General features: G+C 39.8%; 1 protein-coding gene and 1 long non-coding RNA gene across 2 annotated transcripts; both read right to left on the bottom strand.

The window, feature by feature from the left end:
* Positions 1 to 2249: 2249 nt before the first annotated feature.
* LOC308087065 lies at positions 2250 to 6068 on the bottom strand. Its single transcript, XR_013933277.1, has 4 exons — positions 5956 to 6068; positions 4695 to 4808; positions 3595 to 3651; positions 2250 to 2367 (listed from the first exon to the last, which is right to left on the bottom strand). It is a non-coding gene; the product is annotated as an uncharacterized lncRNA (long non-coding RNA).
* A 72-nt stretch (positions 6069 to 6140) lies between these two features.
* LOC308086800 (HLA class II histocompatibility antigen, DQ beta 1 chain-like) lies at positions 6141 to 12760 on the bottom strand (the record flags this gene model as incomplete). Its single annotated transcript, XM_080430446.1, has 6 exons — positions 12719 to 12760; positions 10771 to 10854; positions 9936 to 10190; positions 8122 to 8394; positions 6608 to 6826; positions 6141 to 6157 (listed from the first exon to the last, which is right to left on the bottom strand). The coding sequence occupies exons 2-6, from the start codon at positions 10835 to 10837 to the stop codon at positions 6141 to 6143; spliced, it is 831 nt and encodes a 276-aa protein (XP_080286572.1). The 5' UTR covers positions 10838 to 10854; positions 12719 to 12760.
* Positions 12761 to 26201: the final 13441 nt, after the last annotated feature.

Here is a 26201-nt window from a genome sequence, read left to right on the forward strand (position 1 = left end):
TGTTGAATATCTTTTACCAAAATCAAATCAAATCAAATCTCAATTGATGTGAATTAATGTGAAAGTATCAATGTTTGTAAGTCCTGCAGTTAAACATGGAGCCATGTTAATGTGTTAGTTTGTTTCATGCATTGAACATGGATTTGGTGTTTTGTTTTTTTATACCAAATATCAGACAAACTGTAATCATTGTGACCATTATTAGTTAGTTTATAGCATTAGTTCTAAGTTGGTGATTATTATTGATGTCTGATAAGATTCCTTGTTTATGTGGTTCCCTCCTAAGTTGTAATGAGATATGCTCCCCTGCTCATGATTACATATTGTAAAGGTGTAGAAGGTCTAGGTCCACCCATAACCCCGGACCAGCCTATAGGGATCAGGTCCACCCATAACCCCGGACCACCCTAGAGGGTCCAGGTCCACCCATCACAGGGAAACAGTGATGTCATAATGATCTTAACACATTATTTATCGCACATTATAAATTCTTACATAATAAATGACTTATGGTCAATTATAAAATAATAAAACCTTTTCCACAAACATAGCTTGTGACTTCCATTCAGATGGATATTAATAATAATGTTATGAAGAACTCTGATTATGTGTGTGATCAATGTTTCAATATAGTGTAGAACTGAAATATTATAACCCTAAACCCTGACCTTTAACCTCACAGAAATGATGTTTATAAACCTAACCTTAACCCTAACCTCACCTCAAAAACCATGTCGAACTGGGCAAAACACCGGGAAAGGACAGTCCGCACACTAATTTCGTTAATTATTTAAAGGACACATCTGTGAAAAAGGTTGATGATGTCATCATTGTGCTGCTATTATAGACCAACACGGGAACTACAAATTGCACGCCCACTTTTGAGACAGCGCTGCTACTCAAGGTCCGTGAGAACTATGAACTGCAGCTGCCAATGCGTTCCCTATGAGAAGATATGAGAGTTAGCCTACTTTTAAAATATTCCTACATTAACTGGAGACGATATTGATTTAAATAAAAATATGTTTCCAAATGTATGGAGTGTCTTTGTCAACATATCATCTTGTTTTCTTAATAGTTGATGTGTTTCACATTTAATTCGCCACTTTAACGAGTTACCCATAATGTTAACACAGCAGAGGGTAGACGGCAGACAGACAAGTTGTCGCATTTCAGTGACATCACTGTCTTTACGAGCCCGAGCGCCGACCAGTGGCATACCCACTGTAGAGGCAGGACAGGCGGTCGCCTGCCCAACTAAGATCTCCCCTCCCCTAGAAACCCCAACAACCCGAAAATGTGTCATTGCGTGCGTAATGTCCTCAAAGTCACGCATCCAACAAGCTTTGAACCGAGCAGATTGGACCTTCTGTTCCAGAGATAATGACCAAAACATATTGAAAATGGCCACTTTCGCCAGTTTTCTGGGTATTGAAAACCTCAAGGGATGCGTCCGTGACGTATATACCATGCGACCACTTAAACGTAAGATTTCAGAAGCTAGAACTTTTGACGCACTGATGGAGTATATTATAGTATATTGTAGGTTGTATATTGAGATGGCAGGTATGTCACTTTAAAACGGACAAATACAAAAAATGGGATAGTTTATTAGAACACAAAAAAAATCACTACAGCCTCAGTAGTTAAAGGTTTAATGACATTCACTTTTACACCACATTCAAAGTCTTTGTCCTGGTCCTTCAAAAGTGTACAAAAAGTTTTAAGTGAAAATTCCATTCCAGTGATCCATGGCAGGTGTTTTTCTCTCACATTTCTAAAGCCTTTTCAACTGCAATGAAAAAAGAAATCTTTGCCTGCGGGTGTCGCTGGTGAGGGATTTTGCCTGTCAATCATCGCCTCTGCTCCGCCCCCCCCAAAAGAAAGGATAGGGGAGGGGAGGGGCGAGGAGGAGAGTGGGCGGGATTAATCGACTGTGACCTCACTGTCGAAGGGCCAAGCTCAGATTACTTTTCAGCCTAATTATTCAGAAAACCCCAGACCACAGAAAATCCACTGAATGTTCTAAGTTCAGGTTTTTTGGGTGTAATTGAGGTCATAAAACCCCAAATAAAACATTGAAAATAAAAAAAGTGAAAATGAATGTCATGATACCTTTAACCAGTGAAATTATGGTATTTTACAATACCTCTCATAGAGATTGCATTGAGAGCTGCAGTTCATCGTTCTAACGGACCTCGAATAGGGGCGCTGTCTCAAAAGTGGGCGTGAATTTGTAGGCCTTCCGCTTCCGGCCGTGTGTCTCTATGAGTATTTAAAAGCTGAATGCACACACATGTATTTACTCCTCTCCCCACCAGGGGGCAGCGATGACTGTCTGCTTCTCTGAAAACACACCCAGGTGTTCTGTGAAAAGACAATAAACCAATAAGAATCAGAACGTATTAACTGTGTGAACATGCTAACACTTTAGAATAACATTCCCTTATAATAGTAAATTCATCATTCCCAAATTATTAGTTAATGTGTTGTTTATAACTTGTTAAATGTGTGTTAATGATTTAAAGGGACTCTTCACCCAAAAAACACTTTGTTTCAATGGATTAGTCACCCCATGGAGACTTGAATTCATGGATATTTTTTTGTTTTTGTCTCATTCCTAAGACAATAATTTGATGACCAGCGGACCGGTAGGCAGCGGTTCCGGTAGGAGACCTACCGGAACCGCTGCCGGTCATCAAATTATTGTCTTAGGAATGAGACAAAAATATATATATATATATATCCATGAATTCAAGTCTCCATGGGGTGACTAATCCATTGAAACAAAGTGTTTTTTCTAACTACAGTAACCATCAAAGTAGAAACAACTCAGTCCATTCAAACAACATTTGATCAATACTTTGTCAATAGTGCTTAGTAGGAAGGGCAGCTCAGTTGGTAGAACACTCTCCTTTGGACCACAAGGTTCTGTCTTTGATCCTGCTAGTGATAGAATGATCAGTGTTTTCAATGTGCTGAATCATTGGGTAGAGTTCACTGAAATGTTGTGTTCAATGTACTGAATCATTGGGTAGAGTTCACTGAAATGTTGTGTTCAATGTACTGAATCATTGGTTACAGTTCACTGAGACGTTGTGTTCAATGAACTGAATCATATGGTACAGTTCACTGAAATGTTGTGTTCAAATGATTCGTTCAGAGTTTGGCTGCATTGTGTCGTCTCATCACTTCCTGACTGAATCACCTGAACGTCCTCTCAGGCTATGGGATCTAAACTCCTGCGTCATGTAAAAACATGTTTATATTTGATTGATGATGAATCGTCCAAACTACACAGTTCACCAAGAGGACCCCCCCCCCCCCCCCATCTGACCACATTGTCATCAGTGTTGTCTGAACAAGTAATTTAATTATTACATTTGATTATTAGATTAATTATTATAAGAAATTAAGCAGAAGACACATGATAATAGAATTCACCGGGATGGTTTACCAGGCTAGTTGTTTCACGTCTTACACAAGCATGTTCTTTTGATTATCTAGTTTTCTAGTTTTATACACTTTTATACATAAAAACTGTATGTATATGTATATGTAAAAAGGTTTAGTAAAAAGAAAGAGAAAGTGAACCTGGGTGTGTGGGAGGAGTCTAAAGATTCTCATTGGTTGTCGGCACCAGAATACGACCTGATAGAAGAAGAAGAGAGACAGTTAAAACAGACACACAAATAAATCCTATGTACTGTATTGTGTGTATTTCTCCTTGAAATGCACAAATGTACACACAATAACACAACAACATTAGGGTTCAGTCATCAGGGTCACATGTTGCATCCAGTGTGGTGTCATGGGGGCCACACGGAGTAGGACGACGTCTGGCCGGTAAATTTTTCACGCGCACCCACGGTACGGTGCACGTGAAAAATGTTCACCCCCCCCTGTTAGATCGCGCGCCCCCCCTAGACCAGCCAAGTAGTCTACCCAAATGGCATAACAGGTTTACCGGTGGCGGTGAGCGTCCTCATACACGGTATAAAAGCAACACAGCATTATGGCTTCACTTCTGCTGTGGTGGTATCCTGTACACGCAACGAGAATGCCTCCAAATGTAATTAAGACTAGAATTTAAAACATAGTTTTTGTTTTCCCACCATTACATCTGTAAGTGTGTTTCTATTATAGCCTACACCTTTTCAGCTCCTATAATTCAAGGCATTCCCTGAGAAGATTTACAAAGACTAAAACTAAGCTAAAAACTATAGTCCTTTCCTATAAAATCATGTTTCCTACTACTATTTATACACCCATAAAAGTATTTTATAAACCGAAATATTAAAAATAATATTAATCACATAAAGGTCATTAGACCTTAATGTATGCTCGCTCGCGCTCGCGCTCGTGCACGTGCACGTCATTAAAATACCGTTGGGCTGGGGAAAAAACACTGTTACACCACTGGTTGCATCAGAACTAATTTGAACATTTGACTCTTATTTAGGACTAAATGTGACAACATAGAACACACTTTGACCTCTAACTGGGTCGTCTAAACTGGTTAAGGTTCTAAAACCAATATAAACCAGTTTAAGTTGTGGCTTTACATGTTTGTTTGTTTGTTTGCATTTCTGTGAGGGTTCCACATGTCATGTGATCCTCTGTTGACCTGACCTCATTTCTTCCACTCGTAGTATAATAATGAATGAAACATGTTAATTAAACATGCTAATCACCTTGTTTCTTCCACTGGTAGTAGATGAATCCAGACAGGAACAAGACCAGACCCAGAACCAGACCTGATGCTCCCATGGCCACCTTGTTCTTCACTGACTCTGGCATGGAGTCATCTGATAATACAAATATAATATAATATAATATAATATAATATAATATAATATAATATAATATAATATAATATAATATAATATAATATAATATAATATAAATTATATTATTACAGTAGATTAAAACACCTTGTTCTTCACTGCCTCTGACATCATCTGTGTCATTTTAGATTTGAGCTATAACTATTAGTTTATACTTAAACAGTGAAAAATCGTTTTTGCAAACACAACATTATTTTAAACAACATTTTTATCCCTGGGACAACGGTGGGGGGGGGGTCCCTGGGACAACATATTTTGATGAGGATCAGCAGCCAAAAACATAATTTTTGGGGGTCCTTGACAAGAAAAAGTTTGAGCACCACTGATATTATAGCAACAATAGTTTTTTCAGAAGAAATAAAACAGTTGTTGAGACATTTGGCAGTTACAAATGTTCGCTTTATATATTCAAAGATTTGCACCGTTCTGAATCCCCATAGACGTCTTTAATATAGCAGAAAATAAGAACCAATGTTATTCTCCATAGAGAAATTACTTTACGAACCGGGGGATGAACGAGTGACGTCAGGACTTCTGCTTCTGTACTCTATTACCATTGATATTAATGCAGCATTTATATAAGGCCAGTTCCATCTCTCAGGATTGTACTTACAATACTTACAGTACTTTAGTCACTCTCAGCCCCTTCACTCCAGCAGCTTCTGACCCTGATGTGGAAATTCTATAAATTCTATAAATTCTATAAATGTCTTTGTACCTGCAGCCATTAGTAAACTAAGATGATGTACCTCATCTAGACGTGAAACTTAAGCTCTAAGTAGGTGAGGCTCCTGTCATGACCTTCTTATTAGAATGGTAACTTTTTTAGGATGTTTTAATGTATTTGTATTGATTTTTATTTCTGGTGTCTGTATTATTATTGTGTCTTGTTTTTAATTGGATTGCAGTGTTTCCTTTCTGCAAAACCAATGTACCTTCAGTTACAAAAAGAGAAGAATCCTTGAACCCTTAAAGCAGAGTTTAGTATAACACATTACAGTAGAGTACAGTAGAGTACAGTAGAGTACAGTAGAATGCAGTAGAATACAGGAGAATGCAGTAGAATGCAGTAGATTACAGTAGATTACAGTAACTGACAGTAACTGACCCCAGTCCATCTTGATCGGCGCGGTCAGGCTGGGATGTTCCACCATGCATGTGATCTTCTCTCCTGATCTGTAACACACACACACACACACACACACACACACACACACACACACACACACACACACACACACACACACACACACACACACACACACACACACACACACACACACACACACACAATTAGGCACCATTAGACCCTTATAGAAAGTGAGATAAGCTTATACTGATATTTTCTCCGCTTAAAATAATGATGACGTGCATCCTCAAGTTGAGTGCGTGCCATGTGGATCTGCTCAGAGCTGAAGCGGCCCCTCCTCCCCGCCCGGTCTGGCAGTGAGTAAGCAGCTGTAAATTAGCACTAACATTAGGACAGATTGCGAAAGTAGCCGATCTACACGCTGAAACGCGCCGCGATTCGACACATTCATCCATTGATCTTTGTTGATATTTCGTTTTTTGGAAAAAAAAATTTTTTTTTTGTAGGAGTGTGAACACCCTGCTGGGCTCTCCTCCGCTCTAGTGTTTATTGTGTATTCCACTATTCCCTCCACATTGCCGAAAAAATAGGAAGGCAAGAGGCATAAGAAACGTAATAACGAGATAAGCACGTTCTAGCGTATTCCTGTGTGTGTATTCATGTATATCACTCGCTGGTGTGTACTCCAGGTAGGAGTGGTACTGGTAGTACCAGTCTCCATCAGACAGCTCATCAGTAGAGGAGAGATCAGAGGTCAAAGGTTCTTCACCTCTCCACCAGGTCACCAGGATCACTTTAGGATAGAAGTCGTAGCTGCTGCACCTCAGCATGTGAGTGTGTTTACCACGACCAGGGGGAGTCTCTGACTTCAGTCTCACTTTGGGCTCCACTGGATAAATAAGATTATTATTATTATTGTTATTATCATTATTATTATATAACCGTCATAGGAAAATGTCATTATCATTAATAATTGTATATCATCCAAATGAGATCCAAATGAATAATGATCCAGAAAGCTGCAGCAAAATGTTCACATTTCCCCGCTCTCCTCTCCCTCCATTGGCTCCCAGTTGCTGCCCTCACAGAGTACAAAACACTGATGTTGGCCTATAAAGCAACCAAAGGTATGACACCCCCATATCTTCAAACCTGATCCAACTCTACAACCCCTCACCCTCCACACGTCCTAGACTCTTCTCCCTTCTCTAAAACACACTGGACAACGCTCCACACGTCCTAGACTCTTCTCCCTTCTCTAAAACACACTGGACAACGCTCCACACGTCCTAGACCCTTCTCCCTTCTCTAAAACACCCTGGACAACGCTCCTCACGTCCTAGACTCTTCTCCCTTCTCTAAAACACCCTGGACAACGCTCCACACATGCTAGACTCTTCTCCCTTCTCTAAAACACCCTGGACAACGCTCCGCATGTCCTAGACTCTTCTCTCTTAACTAAAACACCCTGGACAATGCTCCACACGTCATAGACTCTTCTCTCTTAACTAAAACACCCTGGACAATGCTCCACACATCATAGACTCTTCTCCCTTCTCTAAAACACCCAGTATCAATACTGCAATGCAGAAGTACTTCTGCATTAGTACTTCTGCAGAAGTACTTCTGCATTAGGGCGTAGTACCGTAGGGCGCCCGGACCTCTAGTGTTCTATAATGTAATAATTTATATCTGCAAAGTAACAAGTAACAAAACATTTTAAATAATTGTAGTTGAGTAAAATTACAAAATTTGCCTCTGATATGTAGTGGAGTAGAAGTAAAAAGTATAGACATTTGGAAATACTCCAGTAAAGTAAAAGTACCTCAAAATTGTACTTAAGTACAGTACTTGAGTAACTGTACTTATATTTTACACCACTGCAGGTCATTATATGTAGGTGAAAACGCTCATAGCCTAGATCTATGTTTCATTTATGCTCGGTGTTCGATGGTGACACCACATGTTGTGAGCTTGTAGATCTGCTATTTCCACTGCGTGACAGCGTGTTAGGATACAGTATAAATCAAGAGGATCTGAAATGTTTCTCAGCAGATAAAAAAATATGTAATAATTATTATGATCAATATTAACAGCATTAATCATCTCTGAGTAGAATCGTGTGATTTCATGTTATAGTTTATGAGGTGATGAGTTTTGAGTGCTGCTCTGAGATCAGCTCACCTCTCTTGTTCAGAACATTGCGGTAGTAGGTCTCAATGTTGGGTTTGCAGAATGCCTCTCTGACTGCTCTCACCGCAGCCAGTATTGAAGGATCATTATTGAAGCGCTCTGCGTTCTTCACACCAAGCTCAATGTATCCAACATACTGATCTACTCTACTGTCCCACCTGATGATCTCATCACCATCGAAACTATATGACCGTATGTACTGTATGTCCTTCAGCTCACTGGAGTTAAACACACAGCGGTCAGCCTTATAGTACACATATCCATCTGGAAATAGAAGATGAAAAATGTCATTAATGTTCAGTTTTATTATCATCTGTATAATATCAACACTAGACTAACTGCCCCCCATCGGCCAAATATGTCACTACTCACTACATAAAGTCTAAAATAGGTTCAGGCGTTCCAGGCATGTGAAATCTGGCATTAAAATGTTTTGAATGTATATTGATTATCTTAAATACAATGTGATTGAGCTATACCAGTTACGTTCTTTTCTCTATGTGTCCAGTTGTCTAGCGTGGCTGAGTAAACAAGGACTCTGTCTGTCTGTCTGTCTGTCTGTCTGTCTGTCTGTCTGTCTGTCCGACCCCATTAGGCCAATGTGTTGCGTATTTCCAGGATAACAGAGATAACACTTGCAGAAAGGTTGTTATTTTGAGAGCGAAATGCCTCACAATATGAATACATTTTGATTAGGGCCGGTACTTTATCGCGTTCATTTTGATTAATTAATTACAGAAAACATATCATTTAATCGCACCTATTTTTGCACAGCGGAACGTTTCTCACTGGACGAGTTTCAGGACGAGTTTTACTGGACCGATCATACCGGCATTACGATCATACCAACCAACGTGCATTGTTCTCAGACGCACACCAGCTATTGCCACCGAGTTGTAGTGGCCTCGCCCCGTGGAGTCTTCTTTCGCTCGACATTAGAAGAGTTGGGAACGGTGGGCGTTGTGGGGGGGGGGGGGGGGGGGGGGGGTCACAATGTCACATGCTCAAATGTTTTACTTAAGTAAGTTTTATACTGCAATGTAGAAATACTCTGTTACAATTAAAAGTCTGGAATTCAAAATACTTGGGTAAAAGTATTTGCATCAAAATGTACTTAAAGTACCAAAAGTAAAAGTACTCATTATTCAAAATGTCCCGTTTCAAGTTTTCAAATGTATACAAATCTTTTGAAAATAGCAGATCTACAAGCTCACAATGCGTCGCGCTTGTAGATCGGCTATTATCAAATGGCCGATATAGGGCTGAAGTGGTTACTGTATCAAAATCTACAAAGTAACTAGTAAATAAAGTTTTCAAATAATTGCAGTGGAGTAAAAGTACAATATTTGCCTCTGAGATGTAGTGGAGTAGCAGTAAAAGTATTAGAAATATTGATATGCGATTAAAATGCGATTAATTTTGATTAATGAATTACAAAGGCTCTAATTTTTTTTTTTTTTTTTAATCGAGTCCCAGCCATAATTTTGATATGTTTTATTTTTATGGTAACTGTTGTATAATCTTATTATCTTGGATTTTGACATGATTCATGTCCTTTAATTGAAAATCCAAATGAATACATTAAAGTGTGTGTGTGTGTGTGTGTGTGTGTGTGTGTGTGTGTGTGTGTGTGTGTGTGTGTGTGTGTGTGTGTGTGTGTGTGTGTGTGTGTGTGTGCGCGCATGCGCGTTTGCGTGTGTGTGTGTACATGTGTGTGCGTGTGCGTGTGTGTGTGTGTGTATATATATATATATATATATATTGAACCGTTTTAGTTCATAATTACTGGGTTCATATTCATGTACCTTTCACTGGTGGTTTTTTCAAGGCAGTGCGAACGGTGTCCAGCTGGGATTTGCAGAACGCATATTGACCCAAAGCAATATGATAAGCTTCTGGGACGGTGATATGATCTACAAACGGAGGCTGAGGCTCCACCGCCTTCCCTTTGTTGAAGTCTGCGTACACCAACACTTCACCATCCAGTGCCATCATCCACTCTTTATATGAGTCTTTAACTGTGTCTGAACAGCCAAAGAGTAGAAACTGCTCATGGAACACTGGAAATAAAACAAAGATGACATTAAATTCAACAACAAACTTCTTCACAGTGCTGACAATAACACATGATCATCATGTTAAACAAGCATGTTTGGTTCTTATATGAAGTGAAAGGTTGGATATTATAAAAGTAGCTTCCTGTCAAACGTTTTATTCACACTGAAACAGATTCAAATGTTTTATTGTATTTATTTTTATTAGGAAAGTAATTCATACGGAAAAATGTATTTCATGATGTCACAACAACAGTTCCTAACATCTGTTTTTATGTATTTGGACCAACATTCAAGATTCAATATATAGGTAGTAAAAGGAGGGTGTGTGTGTGTGTGTGTGTGTGTGTGTGTGTGTGTGTGTGTGTGTGTGTGTGTGTGTGTGTGTGTGTGTGTGTGTGTGTGTGTGTGTGTGTGTGTGTGTGTGTGTGCGTGTGCGTGCGTGCGTGTGTGTACGCGCGTGTGTGCGTGCGTGCGTGCGTGTGCATGTCATTTGTTTGTATTGTGCATTGTTCATATTCGGTTTTATATGATAACAGTAGATATAAATGTATATATTATATAATAACAAATATAATGTACTTACTTCCTGGGATCGCTTTGACATGAAGTAGAGAGGAGAGGATGAGGAGGGTGTTTGTAATCTTCATCATCACTGATCAAAACTGAACTGAATTTTATAGATGAGAATAAACAGATGAAAATAAACAGTTCAGAATAAACAGGTGTTTACTGAAAGAGAAGTTCTGGAGTCTGAAAGAGAATGAAGGAGGACTCGTTCTGTAGTTCAGAAGAATCAGCCATTCAGATTAAAGATATGATGTTACATCATCTGTTTCCAAGAAGACGACAGTCAGGATTATTGCACATAATCATGTGTGGTATAGCTGCTGCTTATGCACCTTATGTCTCCTCATGTACATACTGTAGCTTATGCACCTTATGTCTAACCTCATGTACATACTGTACGTTATGCACTTTATGTCTAACCTCATGTACATACTGTACGTTATGCACTTGATGTCTAACCTCATGTACATACTGTACCTTATGCACCTTATGTTTAACATCATATGTATACTGTACCTTATGCACCTTATGTCTCCTCATGTACATACTGTACCTTATGCACCTTATGTCTAACCTCATGTACATACTGTACCTTATGCACCTTATGTTTAACATCATATGCATACTGTACCTTATGCACCTTATGTTGTTTTGTTTTGTTTTGTTTTGTTTTGTTTATTAGGATCCCCATTAGCTTTTGCCATGACAAAAGCTAAGTCTTCCTGGGGTCCGACACAGACAAACATTTTAACAGAGACATTCCTCACATCAACTTTACAATCCCTATAATCTAAATAAAAATAGAAAATAAAAAACAAAAAGTACAATCAAGAAGTAAATTTAAAATCAAAGAAATCACTTATTACACATTAAACCCTGTGCGTCTGGGGATTAGTACAGGCATGTTTTCATCAGATGTTCTTTTAACTTTTTCTTAAAGGTGAATGTTGTGTTTGTATTAATTATGTACTTAGGCAATTCCATCCTATTACAGCTCTATAGATAGTAGAAGCTTTGAGAAGATCTGTTCTTGGTTTAAGTGTTACCATATCACCTGAACTGGCTTGTCTAGTCATATGGGTATGTTCATCTCTTCTGTATCCTACCTGGTCAAAGAAATACTGGGGTTTTTGGTCAGTTAAAACATTTCTGAAAAAGGTGAGAGTGCGTGAATGCAATCTATTCTCAACAGTAAGCCATGATAGATTTCTGTGCATTTCTACTACATGTGTGCTCCATGTCTCCTCATGTACATACTGTACCTTATGCACTTTATGTCTAACCTCATGTACATACAGTACCTTATGCACCTTATATCTAACCTTGTATGTACATACTGTACCTTATGCACCTTATGTCTCTTCATGTACATACTGCACCTTATATCTCATGTACATACTTTACTTTATGCACCTCATGTCTCTTCATATACATACTGCACCTTATGCACCTTGTATCTCCTCTTGTACATACTTTACCTTATGCACCTTATGTCTAACCTCATGTACATACTGTACCTTATGCACCTCATGTCTCCTCATGTACATACTGTACCTTATGCACCTTATATCTCCTCACATACATACTTTACCTTATGCACCTTATGTCTCCTCATGTAAATACTGTAGTGTATGCACCTCATGTCTCCTCATGTACATACTGTACCTTATACACCTTATATCTAAGCTCATATACATACTCTACCGAATGCACCTTATACCTCCTCATGTACATACTTTACCTTATGCACCTTATGTCTCCTCATGTACATACTGTACCTTATGCACCTTATGTCTAACCTCATGTACAAACTAAACTGTACCTTATGCACCTTATGTCTAACCTACTGTATGTAAATATCTTTGTTTAATTCATCTTTTATTCTCTCCTTTCCCCCCCGCCTTCTTTCCTCTTTCTGAAAATAACTAAAACGATGGAGCTGCACAAAAAATAATTTCACCAACTTCTTTACACCTTTAACCTGTGATGTGACAATAAAGATGATTCTGATTCTGTTGAAGAGAAAGAAACAAAGGAAGAAAGAAAGAAAGAAAGAAAGAAAGGAAGGGGAACAACTTCAATTAAAAAGTAAAATATCTGGTCACTTCAGAAGAGAATACCCAAATAAAATGCTGGAGCACTCCACTGGTCTACTCTGCACATAATGTATTATTTTTGCAAGGTGACAAGAGGGTGCAGTCTCTGAAGACCATATTCACACGGCGGCCATTTTTCTATTAAGTTAATGAAATACCACCCCGTTGCCACACCGTTTCTTCAATGCAAAATGCCAAAATGGCCGCCATGTGAACATGGTCTATTATTTCCAATTCCATGGTGTAAAATAATACCAGTCAGAGTTTGATAGCATATTTTGTCTCCCCCCCTCCGACAAAATCTTGCCTCCCCCTACTGACAGAGGCTAAAATTGCGCGTGCGAGCGTGTGTGTGTTCAGCGTCGCTGGTAAAATGCTGTTCATGTTCATTAAACCTCAATCCAAGCCTCATTACATCTCACTGCTGAAACCATCAAATGCCTTTAAAAACACACTGGTCATGTGATCAAAGTGTGTGTGTGTGTGTGTGTGTGTGTGTGTGTGTGTGTGTGTGTGTGTGTGTGTGTGTGTGTGTGTGTGTGTGCGCGCGCGCGTGCGTGAGTGTGGTTGGAGCTTCTCACTGGAAAGTCCCCAAACTTTTATTTCACTTCCTGATTCACTCAACAGCCAATCAGGATTATTATTACATCAGCAGTTACTAGAGAGACATACTGAACAGACTGACTGTTTTATTTGACTCTGGCTTTGACAATGTAAACATATCATGACAATAAGGACATCTAATCTATTCCATTTCACAGTGAAATGAGCACCAACAAGGGTTAAATAAAGCTTAGTTTAGGACTAATCAAAGACTTGTTGATCTAGGATTTATTACGGGGCCAGGCACAAGCATGGCTCCGTTTTGTGTTTTTTCAATGTATGACATACTTCATTGTGAAAATAGCCAATTTACAATCTCACAACTTTTCAAATAGCAACGCTTTGTGAGCTTGTAGATCGGCTGCTTTCACTGGTTTCGGTTCCGAGGAGACATACAATTTCTCTATTGGTAAATGGTTTGTGAACGAGTGATCTTAGTGTTAGTGAAACAGGGGCTTGGTTCATGACAGAAGGCAAGAGTTTATGATCTTCAACAGACAACATCAGCCTGGACAAAGCTATAGCACTATATAGTGTTGCAGCATGTGAGTCCGAAGGTTGAGAGTTCGATTCCTGTTAATGGCAATAGGTTGAGATGTCCAATCAATCCATCCTGTTTCCATCTCTCTCTCTCTCTTCAATCTATTCCGTTTCCATCTCTCTCTCTCTCTTCAATCTATTCCGTTTCCATCTCTCTCTCTCTCTTCAATCTATTCCGTTTCCATCTCTCTCTCTCTCTTCAATCTATTCCGTTTCCATCTCTCTCTCTCTTCAATCTATTCCGTTTCCATCTCTCTCTCTCTTCAATCTATTCCGTTTCCATCTCTCTCTCTCTTCAATCTATTCCGTTTCCATCTCTCTCTCTCTTCAATCTATTCCGTTTCCATCTCTCTCTCTCTTCAATCTATTCCGTTTCCATCTCTCTCTCTCTTCAATCTATTCCGTTTCCATCTCTCTCTCTCTTCAATCTATTCCGTTTCCATCTCTCTCTCTCTTCAATCTATTCCGTTTCCATCTCTCTCTCTCTCTCTCTCTCTCTCTCTCTCTCTCTCTCTCTCTCTCTCTCTCTCTCTCTCTCTCTCTCTCTCTCTCTCTCTCTCTCTCTCTCTCTCTCTCCATTCACTGGCCCTGTATTATTGCTGCTTGCAGCTATATATGTAATTAGAGTTGTGTTGCATCACTTCATTTTAAGCATTGCTTAACAAATCTACGATAACATCCTTAACCTGTGATTAAAACTTAAACTTCATTGTTTGTCCTCCATCTTGGATTTGTCATGTAAATAAACAGCAATTCCCTTACTGTTACAGACAGACAGACAGACAGACAGACAGACAGACAGACAGTTTGTTGTCGCGCATGATCTAGAAGCTTCTCTCTTAAACCACTCTCTGGAATAAAAGGTAAACTAATACTGCCCCCTACTGGACTGATGGGCACATATCATCACAACCTCTTTACTTTAACATCAATTAGAAAAGGTAAATAATAATCCAAGATAAGTGTAATTACTACTGTTAACTTCTTATTACTTCTTTTTACAATGTTCCCTCTCTCTCTCTGTGTGTGTGTGTGTGTGTGTGTGTGTGTGTGTGTGTGTGTGTGTGTGTGTGTGTGAGTGTGTGTGTGTGTGTGTGTGTGTGTGTGTGTGTGTGTGTGTGTGTGTGTTTGTAAGCACAGCAACATCTAATTAGCCTACTTCTGACCAATCATGTACCTATCACCTGAAACAGTTGGCTACGATAGCCATGGACAGATTAAAGTAAAAATGCTGTAACCTAATAATGTAACCTAACTCCATAATGTGAACACAAAATTCCATATCCAAAATATTAGCATATTACATGAGACCACTAAGGAAGAAGTTATTATGGCTGCTTATATCTAACCTTTATATTTGACCATCACTTACAATACTACAATACAGTATGATATTTGGTGGCTTGTAAGAGTCTCCACTAGGCCTAATAGCTCTACAAGTTTATAGCGCGGCGAGTTTGTAGATCTGCTATTTTTGAAAGATCTTGAACCCAAATATTTGAATACATATATATTTTTAAAGGGAAATTTTGACAGAATTCTTTGCTTCTGGTGGGGTCCCTGGTGGGGTCCCTTGGGGGTCCTTGACATGAAACAGTTTGAGAACCACTGATATTATAGCAACATGATTTTTTTTGTAAAACTGTTAGGATTTAGAAGACATTTGTAGAATTTATATTCAAAGACTTGCACAAAATGTCACATTTTTCAAAAATAGCAGATCTACAATCTACTATGAGCTTGTATATCTGCTATTTTTTAATAGCCAAAGAAATGTAAAATGACGCAGATTCGTTCCAGGATTGAATGGGTTAAGCTCATCTGTATGGTTGAGTCTGGTATCTCTCATCTTCCTCTTGTCTTGACAATAATAAAAGAGCACCTGTCTGCAATTTGCAACTGGTCCTACAAAAGTATTCTAAGCTTAAAGGTAGGGTAAGTGATTTTCTTTGGTCAAAATAAGTGTTAAATAGCTCTATATTCTGATAGTAATCATTGCTATAGAGTGTTTGTTCAGTTAACAGGAGTCTCCATGTCTCTCCAGCTCTTTAATAAACAGATAATTCATTTTCAGGTCGGGATACCAATTTTATCCAATCAGGATAGAGAACTCATTCAGGATACAGATTAAACAAGTGAATTTGGAAGTGATGACACAAATAAATGAGCAGAACAAATTGGAACTGGAACACTATACAAATGAAGCTGATAAATGGGTACTCTCTCCTGATTGGCTGAAAGTTTGTCACCTACCTGAAAACGTATTGTCTGTTTATTAACTAATAAGCTGGAGAGACGTGCAGACTCCTGTTACTGAACAAACACTCTATAGAGCACCGAAGTCCTGACGTCACTCGTTCATCCCCAGGTTTGCGGAAGTAATTTCTCTATGGAGAATAACATTGGGTCATCTTAGAATCGTCTCATATAAGAATTGTGGTCCAAAAATAAACACCGCGTGTCGGCGTTATTGTCAGGGAGGAGGTTCTGTATAGTTTATGATAGTCAGTCACTTATATTTGATACAGTCTGTTTCTGGCGAAAATGTAACTAATTTGGCGGAAGTAACATTAGCGTTTTCTCACCGTCAGTTGATGCTTCATATCCATAAGAGTCAACCCGCCGTGGTCATTTGTTTATTTTTGGAACACAGTTCTTATTTGACGCGATATTAAATACGTCTATGGGATTCAGAACGGGGGTGGAAAACTGCGAACCAGGTAGACAAACAAAGGATGTGTAAATGACGTCAGACTTCGGCGGTCTATAGCAATGATTACTATCAGAATATAGAGCTTTAACCATTTAACAACAAACGTTTTTCATTCATCGCATTTTTCATTCTAGTCATCATAACACCAGGAGCATTCAGCTCCAGGAGCTGAATGTTCATGATAATTCCACAGGACATTGTCTAGCTGAGCAACTAGCTCAGTGGTTCTGAACTTATTCTGGATCAGGGCCCACTAGAGCAGTGGTTCCCAAACTTTTCAGGCCGCGACCCCCCAAAAGAATCCTATTTGAACTGGGAACCCCCCACACTGACAAGCACTTGGAATTGTAGGCGTTACATTTAGTTTGACTAGGTTCCACAGTCAATTTGACATTAAAAAAGGTCTTAAAAGTCATTCAATTGTAGAGTGCCCAGAAACTACTGTATGTCTTTTGTTTGTTGTTGTTGTTGTTTTTTACTGTTGAATGAGAAAAAAATGTTGGACATTAAGCTGATCATCTGGGGACCACCCAAAATAATTTGGGGGCCGACCCCCAGTTTGTAAACAATCTCAAAATGATTCGCGGCCCACCAATCTGACAACTTAACACGGCAGCCGAAATTTTCAGAGCATGTTTAGCATCTCTCTCCACGTTTCCTGTCAGTCTACTTTCCTATCAATTAAGGCAGAATAAGACCCCAACAATAAAAATAAAATAAAAAAGAACACAACGTCTCTTGTGAGTGAGTAGCATCCTCCATGTGTTATCATTCCTGATCCCCTGCCTCCTTTTTAAGTTATCATGAACAGGCTCTATGCACAGCAGCCATATCAGAAAGGAATACTTACTTCACAGGTCTTACCAATGATACTAATGAAGGCTCTGTTCCATTCTGGTCAAACAGAGTCAGGGTGCTGATATTGTGCATGTTGGCTACTGGAAACACTCTGCTTCACCAGTGGGTCTCAAAGTGTTGTCCAGGGACCCTCATGCTTCCTTGAGGAGGTTCCAAATGGACCCTTATGGGTGTTTAATTCTGAGAGTGTACAAATGGAACCAAATGTACCCTTACGGGTCCATTTGGTTCCATTTGTACACTCTCAGAGTTCTGGGGGTCCTTGAAATTTAAAAGTGTGAGAACCACTGTGCTACACTAAATGGAACAGAGCCTGCATTTATATCATTGGTAACGCCTGTGAAGGAAGTAAGGAAGAGGCCCAATTTATTTGCAATAGGGCTGTTGCCTATTGTTTAAAACTACACAATTTGATGTGTTGTGATCGTTGTTTGTTGAACTGTTGTTAATCTAGATGTTTGAATGTTTATGGACCATAACTGTGTTTTTGTGTTTATCCATGTGGCTTTGTTTTAATGTATTTTTTATGTACTGCTGTGCTTTTAAACTAAAACTAAAATATTCAACCAATCAATCAAACATTAAAGTTTCTGTGGCCTCAGAATCATTGTATTTTTTTTAATGGTCTTGCTACTCTGGATACTCTTCACGTCCAGGACGCGAAGAGTATCCAGAGTAGCAAGACCATGCATCAAAAATGTTTTTTTTTTGACGAACGTGGCGTCCTCCAAAAGATTGGTGACACTGAAGGACAAGAGTCACATTATCATGTGTCATCTGCAGACCAGTCCGGCCTCAAGCGCTGGGTGGGCATTTTGCAGAAACCAAAATGTGGAAGGGCCAATCAGCGTCTGTCAATCACAGGGCCCTGAACGCAGACGCCGATTGGCTCCTCCACTTTTTGGTTTCTGCTAAACGCCCACCCAGCGCTTGGGGCCCCAGACCGGTCTGCAGAAACCACATGATAATGTGAATTCACGTGACCATGATGGTTTACCCGGCTAATGGAAATAAGTTGCTTTAGGGCACGGTCACACCGCACTTTTATTTGACCTCTGGGGCCGAATCTGCCAATGCTTTGTCAATGCAAATGGGTGGATTCATGGTCAAAACGTCGCAAGATCATGAATCCACGCAATTGCATTAACAAAGCATTGGCAGATTCCGCCCAGAGGTAAAATAAAAGTGCGGGGTGACCGTGCCTTTATAGCGTTTTTATCCTTTTGATGATGGTGGAGCATATGTATTGTACATATGTTGTCAATAAAGATGTCAAAGTCAAAAAGTAATGATTGGCACAGTTGTGATTAATTGACATGACTGATTTCCGCTGCCTTTAGTGTGCTGAGTGTGCTTAGTTGCAACACCCTCCATGCAGTGACAGCCCATTTCATGAAACCGAAAATTCCTATTCTTTTAACCTATTGAGACCTGAGGCCGATTGATGGAAATTGGCAGTCTTGCATTTTATGTGTGGTGTTCATTAATCCAAATAAAGGTATAAATAAATACAAATGTCTTCTAAACGAGGTTATTAGTTTGTATTAGTTTTTTTTTAAATGCTAAAAGTTTTAGTTAGGGAAATGATGGGTAATATATATATATGTATTGTTTTGTTATGCAACACAGGGCAAAGTTACCTACTATGCCTTTAAAGCCAAAATGACTACTGTTACTACTGTAACGTGTCTGCAAGTCATTCTAAGGACAAGGAAAGCTCAGTAAGACTGCAGGTCATTCTGCTCATGCTGGACTGAATGGTCAACAATGAATGTGGAAGAGTACAGTAACCAATTACATTAAAGTAGGTAAATTGCTGATCTGTTAGGCTATATCGACAGTATTAGCTGTAGCTGAAGGTAATCAAATGGAGGAAGTCAACATCCATTATCCGTGTTCACTGCACATTATTTGTGTGTGTGTGTGTGTGTGTGTGTGTGTGTGTGTGTGTGTGTGTGTGTGTGTGTGTGTGTGTGTGTGTGTGTGTGTGTGTGTGTGAGAGACGTTTCTAGTCAGGATTTGCAATATTAATAACATGTTTTACACATTTAAGCAGAATTTCACGTTTTTGTTCACGCTAAAGAGGAAGTACTGTGACTATGCCACAGCTTTTGCTGTTGTGAAAACAGCCAAACAAATGCACGTTTCTTGCAAGCATCGATTTTGTACGACCTCAACCACTTCAACACTGAGAAAGAAAAAATGTTTCAGTCGGAACCTATACTCAGTTCTCACTTGGCCTGAACGCCCCAGGACTCTCCAGGAGGGTCCTGAACAGGGCTGTAAAGTACATTTACTCAAGTACTGTACTTAAGTACAATTTTGAGGTACTTTTATTGGAGCATTTCCAATTTTCAGTACTTTTACTTCTACTCAACTACATCTCAGAGGCAAATATTATACTTTAACTTCACTACAATTATTTGAAAACTAGTTACTAGTTATTTTGCAGATTTTGATTATTATTAGTATTACAAAACATACATTACCCACTTAAGCCTACATTTCGGCCATTTGAAAATAGCCGATCTACAATCTGACAATGCGTCGCATTGCGACGCATTGTCAGCTTGTAGATCATTTGAAAACTTGTGATAAAACCTGCATAATGAGCACATTCTACTTTTGGTACTTTAAGTACATTTTGATACCAATACTTTTGTACTTTTACTCAAGTACATTTTGAATTCTGGACTTTTACTTGTAACAGAGTATTTCTATATAGCAGTATTGATACTTTAACTTAAGTAAAACATTTTAGCACTTTTTTCACCGCTGCTCTCCAGGAAGGGTCATGAAAACATTCGTCAAATGACAGTCAACGCACACAACACAGTTTGTTTTCCAGAATATGGCAATGAAGTGTTTTATTTGTCTTCGGTTGACAAAAAACAAAATAAAAATAAAAAATAAACTTTACAAAGTCCAACAGTTCAATTCCAGACTCAGTTTTTTGTACTGGTATTTATACCAAAGAGCTGTAGGTTGATGATGATATAGCTAAAGGTCACCGTCATGTAAAAACATCAGGTGTAGTTTGGAGGGGGATCTCTAGCACATGCTGATAGCCAATGAACTCGCCAAACAAGACAAGAGCTGCACAAAGGACCATGTGCAAGAGTAGGTGCTACATCCACATTGTTTTTTTCACCCGATTGGCATGGTGAGTGCTGTTTTTTTCTTTTCTTCATAAAATTGATTATTTTTTAAAGCATTTTGAGACGATAATCCCGCCAGTCGGATGAATATATGACATACAGTACTGAGTGAGAGAGAAATGGGGAGCCGCAAGGAGAAAATTTTACGCAAATCTGCCGATTCATGCTTCGTCACATGATTGCGTCGCACAGTGTCACGCGTCAGACAAAACAGAGCTTTGTAGGACCATATTCTGACACTGTTGTGCGACGGAGCAAAAATTAAGCCATTACCGACCCCCTCAAATGGCTCTGATGTGGAAGTCTGGTTTGTGAGGGAAGGTAAATAACGTGAAAGTCCCTCCTCGGACTCCCCGTACAGTACAACACCGTGCTGAATCCAACAGCAGACCAGCAACACAATGTCGGACATGTTCAGCAAGCCACAGGGTGAACCTAACGCTGGCAGAAAACCGAAGAAAAGGCGATATCTTGACACTTGATTCAATTCTAGTCCATTTTTTCTTCATATAAGCGTGACGGATTTGAGGTTTAAAGCCAAATGATAAAAAAGACACTACATTTACAAAAAAAAAGCAACATTTTTGACCGTAAGCTATACCCCAAAACACTTAAAGCTACAGCTATAGCAGCTAGCTGCAATCTCATGAGGTTTGAATGAGGGATGCTAACAATGCTAACATGGCCATTTAGATCATGAGGAAAGCTTTTTTTTGCACGATATCTCACATGAAGAAAAATAAGACTAAAGCGAGACAAATGAAGATCATTAAAACTTAAATTGAAGCAAAGAAAAAAATCATCATGGATCATTATATAAAATAGGCCCTTTAAGACGTAAACTAAAATACTACCTTCACTGCAGACTATTCTGTGTAACACTAACCTTGCCAATAAAGAAAATAACACTTGAGTCTTGCTGAACATGGCCCAAAGACTTGAGTCCAAGTGGATTGTATAGAGATCATGCTTAGGGTACCTTTTAAACCTTTTAACAGGGCTGCTCTTGGCTGATATTGAAATTTAACAAAAACATACGTACTTTGATGTTTGAACTATGATAAACTAATTTCAAACACACTCTTAAGGTATACACTTATGTTAAACCACATTAAGATAATGCTAAATTAAGTTCAATCTATTTTAGACCCTGTTTAAGGCAACAAAAAAAGTACCCTATGCACAGAGCTTTGATTGGACAATGGTGACACTGGGCTCGGACAATCAGCACAATTGTTCATCAGATCACCTGTTGCCATGCCAGCTGCCATGGAAATATTTCATATTTCATCTATCTCAATCAGAAACACCTGACTGAAGATAAGTAACCATGGACACAAAAGAAAATGTGCACTTCAGTACAAAACAAATACAATAAATTCAAATCTTATCTTTCACTCAAGAACGCAAAGTGATAAAAAAATAAAAAATAAAAATAAAACTCAAGGCACAAATATGAATACTGCAAAAATGTAATACTCTACATTACAATTGCGTAATGGTGAATATAAGCATCTGAAATGTCTATTCTTTATTTTTTGGGGGATATCTGAACAACGGTCGTGGTCGGTCGTTAGGTGGGTGGGTGTAAACCGTGAGTGAACGAGTGGAGCCAGCAAAAAACCTGCCAGCAGCACTCCCAAAGCCCGATTTATACTTTGTCGAACATTGCACGCGCAAAAGATAGCAGCCCTAGCAAGCTCACAACACGTCTGCAGCGTGTTGTGAGCTTGCTAGGGCTACTATCTTGTGTGCGTAACACCGTCGCGCGACTGAGCATAAACTAGGCTTATCCCACCCACCTCGCCCCCCCGCCACACTCCCACCCAATACACACTTCCTCAGAGGCAACTACAATATGTACAACGTTTTTAAAATCGTACTTTGGCGCGCGGCCGCGTCGTCCGGCGGCAAATCACAGATTTTAAACCGCAAAGAAAAAGAAAAAACCCGCCGCGACGCACAAACATCGGTTGATCCCGTCGAGCGATGCGGCTGTGCGCGTTTTTTAGTACGGACTAGGCTTTTATGAATACTGATCTAAGACCAGCTCCAGTGATGGGTGCTTCCTCTAAATTCAGCTAAAAGTTCTCAACTGTTTTGGCATCGGGACTCAAAGTTTCAACAGTCACCACCACCCAATACATGAAGATAATATAACACTGCGCTAACTAATGCTTCATTTATACGCTGTCCTATGATGGTGGTGTGTGCTCAAAATAGCCACTAGCTAAGAAACCTAGCAAAGAAAAGCTGTGTGACGCAGCACGTTGTGGCGCGTTGTTAGCAAACTTTGGCCAATTTCCTCACACGACAAGTATAAATCTGGCTTACGGTGCACTTTGATTCTTAACCCTACAGGAGGCGCTAACAAGCCCCGTTCTGGGTCCCAAGCTACTGTATGATAAACACTGCTCTTGTGTTAAATACCAGACACTGTTCCCTTAATGCAGTGCAGATGCTATAGACAGAGAAAGCCAAACTCCTCAAGCCAAAGGACAGGAGGGGGTACGAGGCAGAGTTTCAACAAACAAGGTTCCCCAGGTGGCAACAACAGAGAAACAAGTGTGTGTGCAGGTTGGGTACTCACTACTAAATACTGGGTACTCATTAATACGGATGTCGTCTCCATATGAACAACTGAAGTTCATTAAGGCATTTTTTTTTCTTCCTTTCTTTTGATAGTTCAGTATGTATTGGAGAAAAGGTGTACCTCAGGGCCTGGGTGGGATAGCGTTTTATATAGATATAATTAATACCTGTATGTGTCCCTCGGGCAAAAGATTGATAGCGGTCAGAGCTTCATCCATTTCTTACAGGTCACTTTTCACGTTTCCGTGTGCTACTGTGCAATCAAACTGAATGGATTTTCAATTTGAGGGGGAAATAATACGTGGGATGGCGTGCTTTGTGTGCCATGTATGCCCCGGTTTGATTACAGTGTGCGCGACAGTCAGACCGAGTTGACAAAGGACGTGATCAAAGTTCTCGTCGGAACTGCTCATCACCTTGGACAACATGAATTGAATAGAGCCCGAGTTGAAAGTGGACGGAATTATCCTTTAGGTCTCACTTCTACAATAATTGCTAATGTATGCTTCGTCGTACGGCGGTTTCATGCACAGAGAATAGCACATTTACAAGCTCATCACCATGACTCATTGTGAGCTTCTAGATCTGCTATTTACGGTGCACAGCATCATCATACAACAGAGTACAAGTCAGGCTTGAGTGAGCTCACGGCATCATAATACAGACAGGGGTGTCAAACTAATTTTAGGTTGTGTGCCGGACAGGGCAAAATACTAATTAATGCGGGCCGGAGCAGTAGTGCACGCACACATTGCCTTCATTTCTTTTTTAAAACCAGATCTCAAGCGATTCTGCTAGCCTATAACTACAAAAATGTTTCAATTTACCAATTTAGTTTCACATGAAGAAGATTATCTAGCCAGCGTTTACTTTTATGACTGGTGTCTTACAGTCTTAGGCTACAAGAAAGCTAGGTGGTTTGGTAACCCACTCTTTCCATTAATAAACCATATTGAAATAGAACATGACACGAATGTAGACCTAATGAAACAGCTGGTAAGTTTATATTCTACACAATTGCACCTAATTATATTAATATAACGAGTAGAAGCGTGCAAAGCTCCCGACCAGCACGCATGGCTCCATCAGCATCACGCTCATGATAGATTATAGCTGAAACATGTTTGTTTTTCCCTCAGTAAAGACTTGGAAATGCCTCTGAAACTCACTGTTCAGCTGTCATATTTTGCCCATGCAGACTGCAAAGAGGGGGAAATGAGGGGAGTTGTTACATCACCCCCACAGGCCTAATTTCATTTAAAAGGCACGAATGTTTGCCGTAGTGTTCCATAACAAGTTTGTTGCGGACAGACTGGGGGTTGACTGGCGTCACCACAGTGCGTGTTTAACTCCTGTCTTGGCTGAGCATGCTACAGACAGCGGTACACACAGAATAATAATGGTTCTTAAATGGTTCGTTAAAAGGCTATGGTTCCACAAAGAACCAGCAACTACTAAACGAACCATTTGATCTATAGTGAATGGTTCTTCATGTTCCTCATCTAGTTCTAGAGAACCTTTTTTTTTTTGTCAAAGTTCTTTGAGGAACCTTTGAACTCTTAAATCATGTCTTAATGGGCAGACATTCATCGAAAATAGCACATCTACAAGCTCACAATGCGTCACACTGCCACGCGTTGTGAGCTTGTAGATCTGCTATTTTTGAAAAACACATCTCTGGAACCAAAAATGGTTTGTCCATGGCATCACTCTGAAGAGCCAGTTTTGGTTCCAGTTGGCACATTTATTTTTCTGTGTGTATAGATGGATTTCCTGTTTGTAAACATGAGAGGATGATGCGCGCGCAGTGGAGGGGTGAGCCTGTAGAGGGCGCTATTACCCGCAGCAGCTCTAGTCAAATGTACATTCATAAAATAAATGGTCTTCACCGGGTTTAATGAAAGTAGATTAAATTATGCAGTTTGTAATATCTTCTTTACTCAATAAAAATGATTTGTCGGAAGTTGGATCTGTTTGTATATAATAGCAGCATTGTGCCTATTATGCCTATAATAGCAGCATTATGCCTATCTAAATCCTGAACACAATAACAGAGTGAAGGGCGCTTCCGGTTCGTTCTACCCCAGGCATGCGCAGATTGCGCTCTCTGCTCTGTGATGACGTCGCGCGGAAACCCATCTATGGAGGGAGAGAGAGCGGCAGCAGAGCAGCGTGAGAGAGCGGCTGACGTTCATAAACGTAGTAAATAAGTCGTGAATAATTCCTTTTTCTTTCCGAAATCTTCCCTCGTGCCCGGTCTGTCCACCAGTTTGACACCCCTGATATAGAGGGACACAGCAGGCCCTGGTATTTTATTATCTTATGCAAAATGTGGCACTAAGCAAAAAGAGAAATGACTAAATAAAGGTGTAACTGACACTGGCCAAAGTGATATATATCCCAGATCAGTGGTTCTCAAAGTGGGGTCCGGGGACCCCCAGAAGTCCTTGTTAGTTGAATTAACATTAATTAACACTTGAGGATTTTGTCGATTGGGCCCCATAGACTGTGAATCCTTGAATCACTGGCGTAGTATGTTGGCTCACAGCCTCGCACACATACTGTAAGAGCTGAAGAATTTGGATCCGCCGAGCAAAAAAAACAACAACCACCATAAGCCAGTTGAGAAGCAACTTCTGCTTTAGAGGAAATGACTCTGTAAACATAGATCTACAAGCCTGGTTGGTCCTACGCTCTGCACCGCTGCATGGCATGATGGGAGAGGGAGGGAGAGGGAGGGAGGGAGGGGGGGAGGGGGGTCTGGAGGGGGGAAGCAGAGGCGTCATTTAAATAAACGTTAAAAAAAAAAGATGGGTGGCAAAAAAAATAAACACTTACTGTAAGCCCTATTTTTTAAAACAGCTGAAATAGACGAGTAAGATCGTCT

This window comes from Gymnoscopelus braueri (assembly GCF_963280865.1).
Source record: "Gymnoscopelus braueri genome assembly, chromosome: 6".
In the NCBI taxonomy this organism is placed as follows: Eukaryota; Metazoa; Chordata; class Actinopteri; order Myctophiformes; family Myctophidae; genus Gymnoscopelus; species Gymnoscopelus braueri.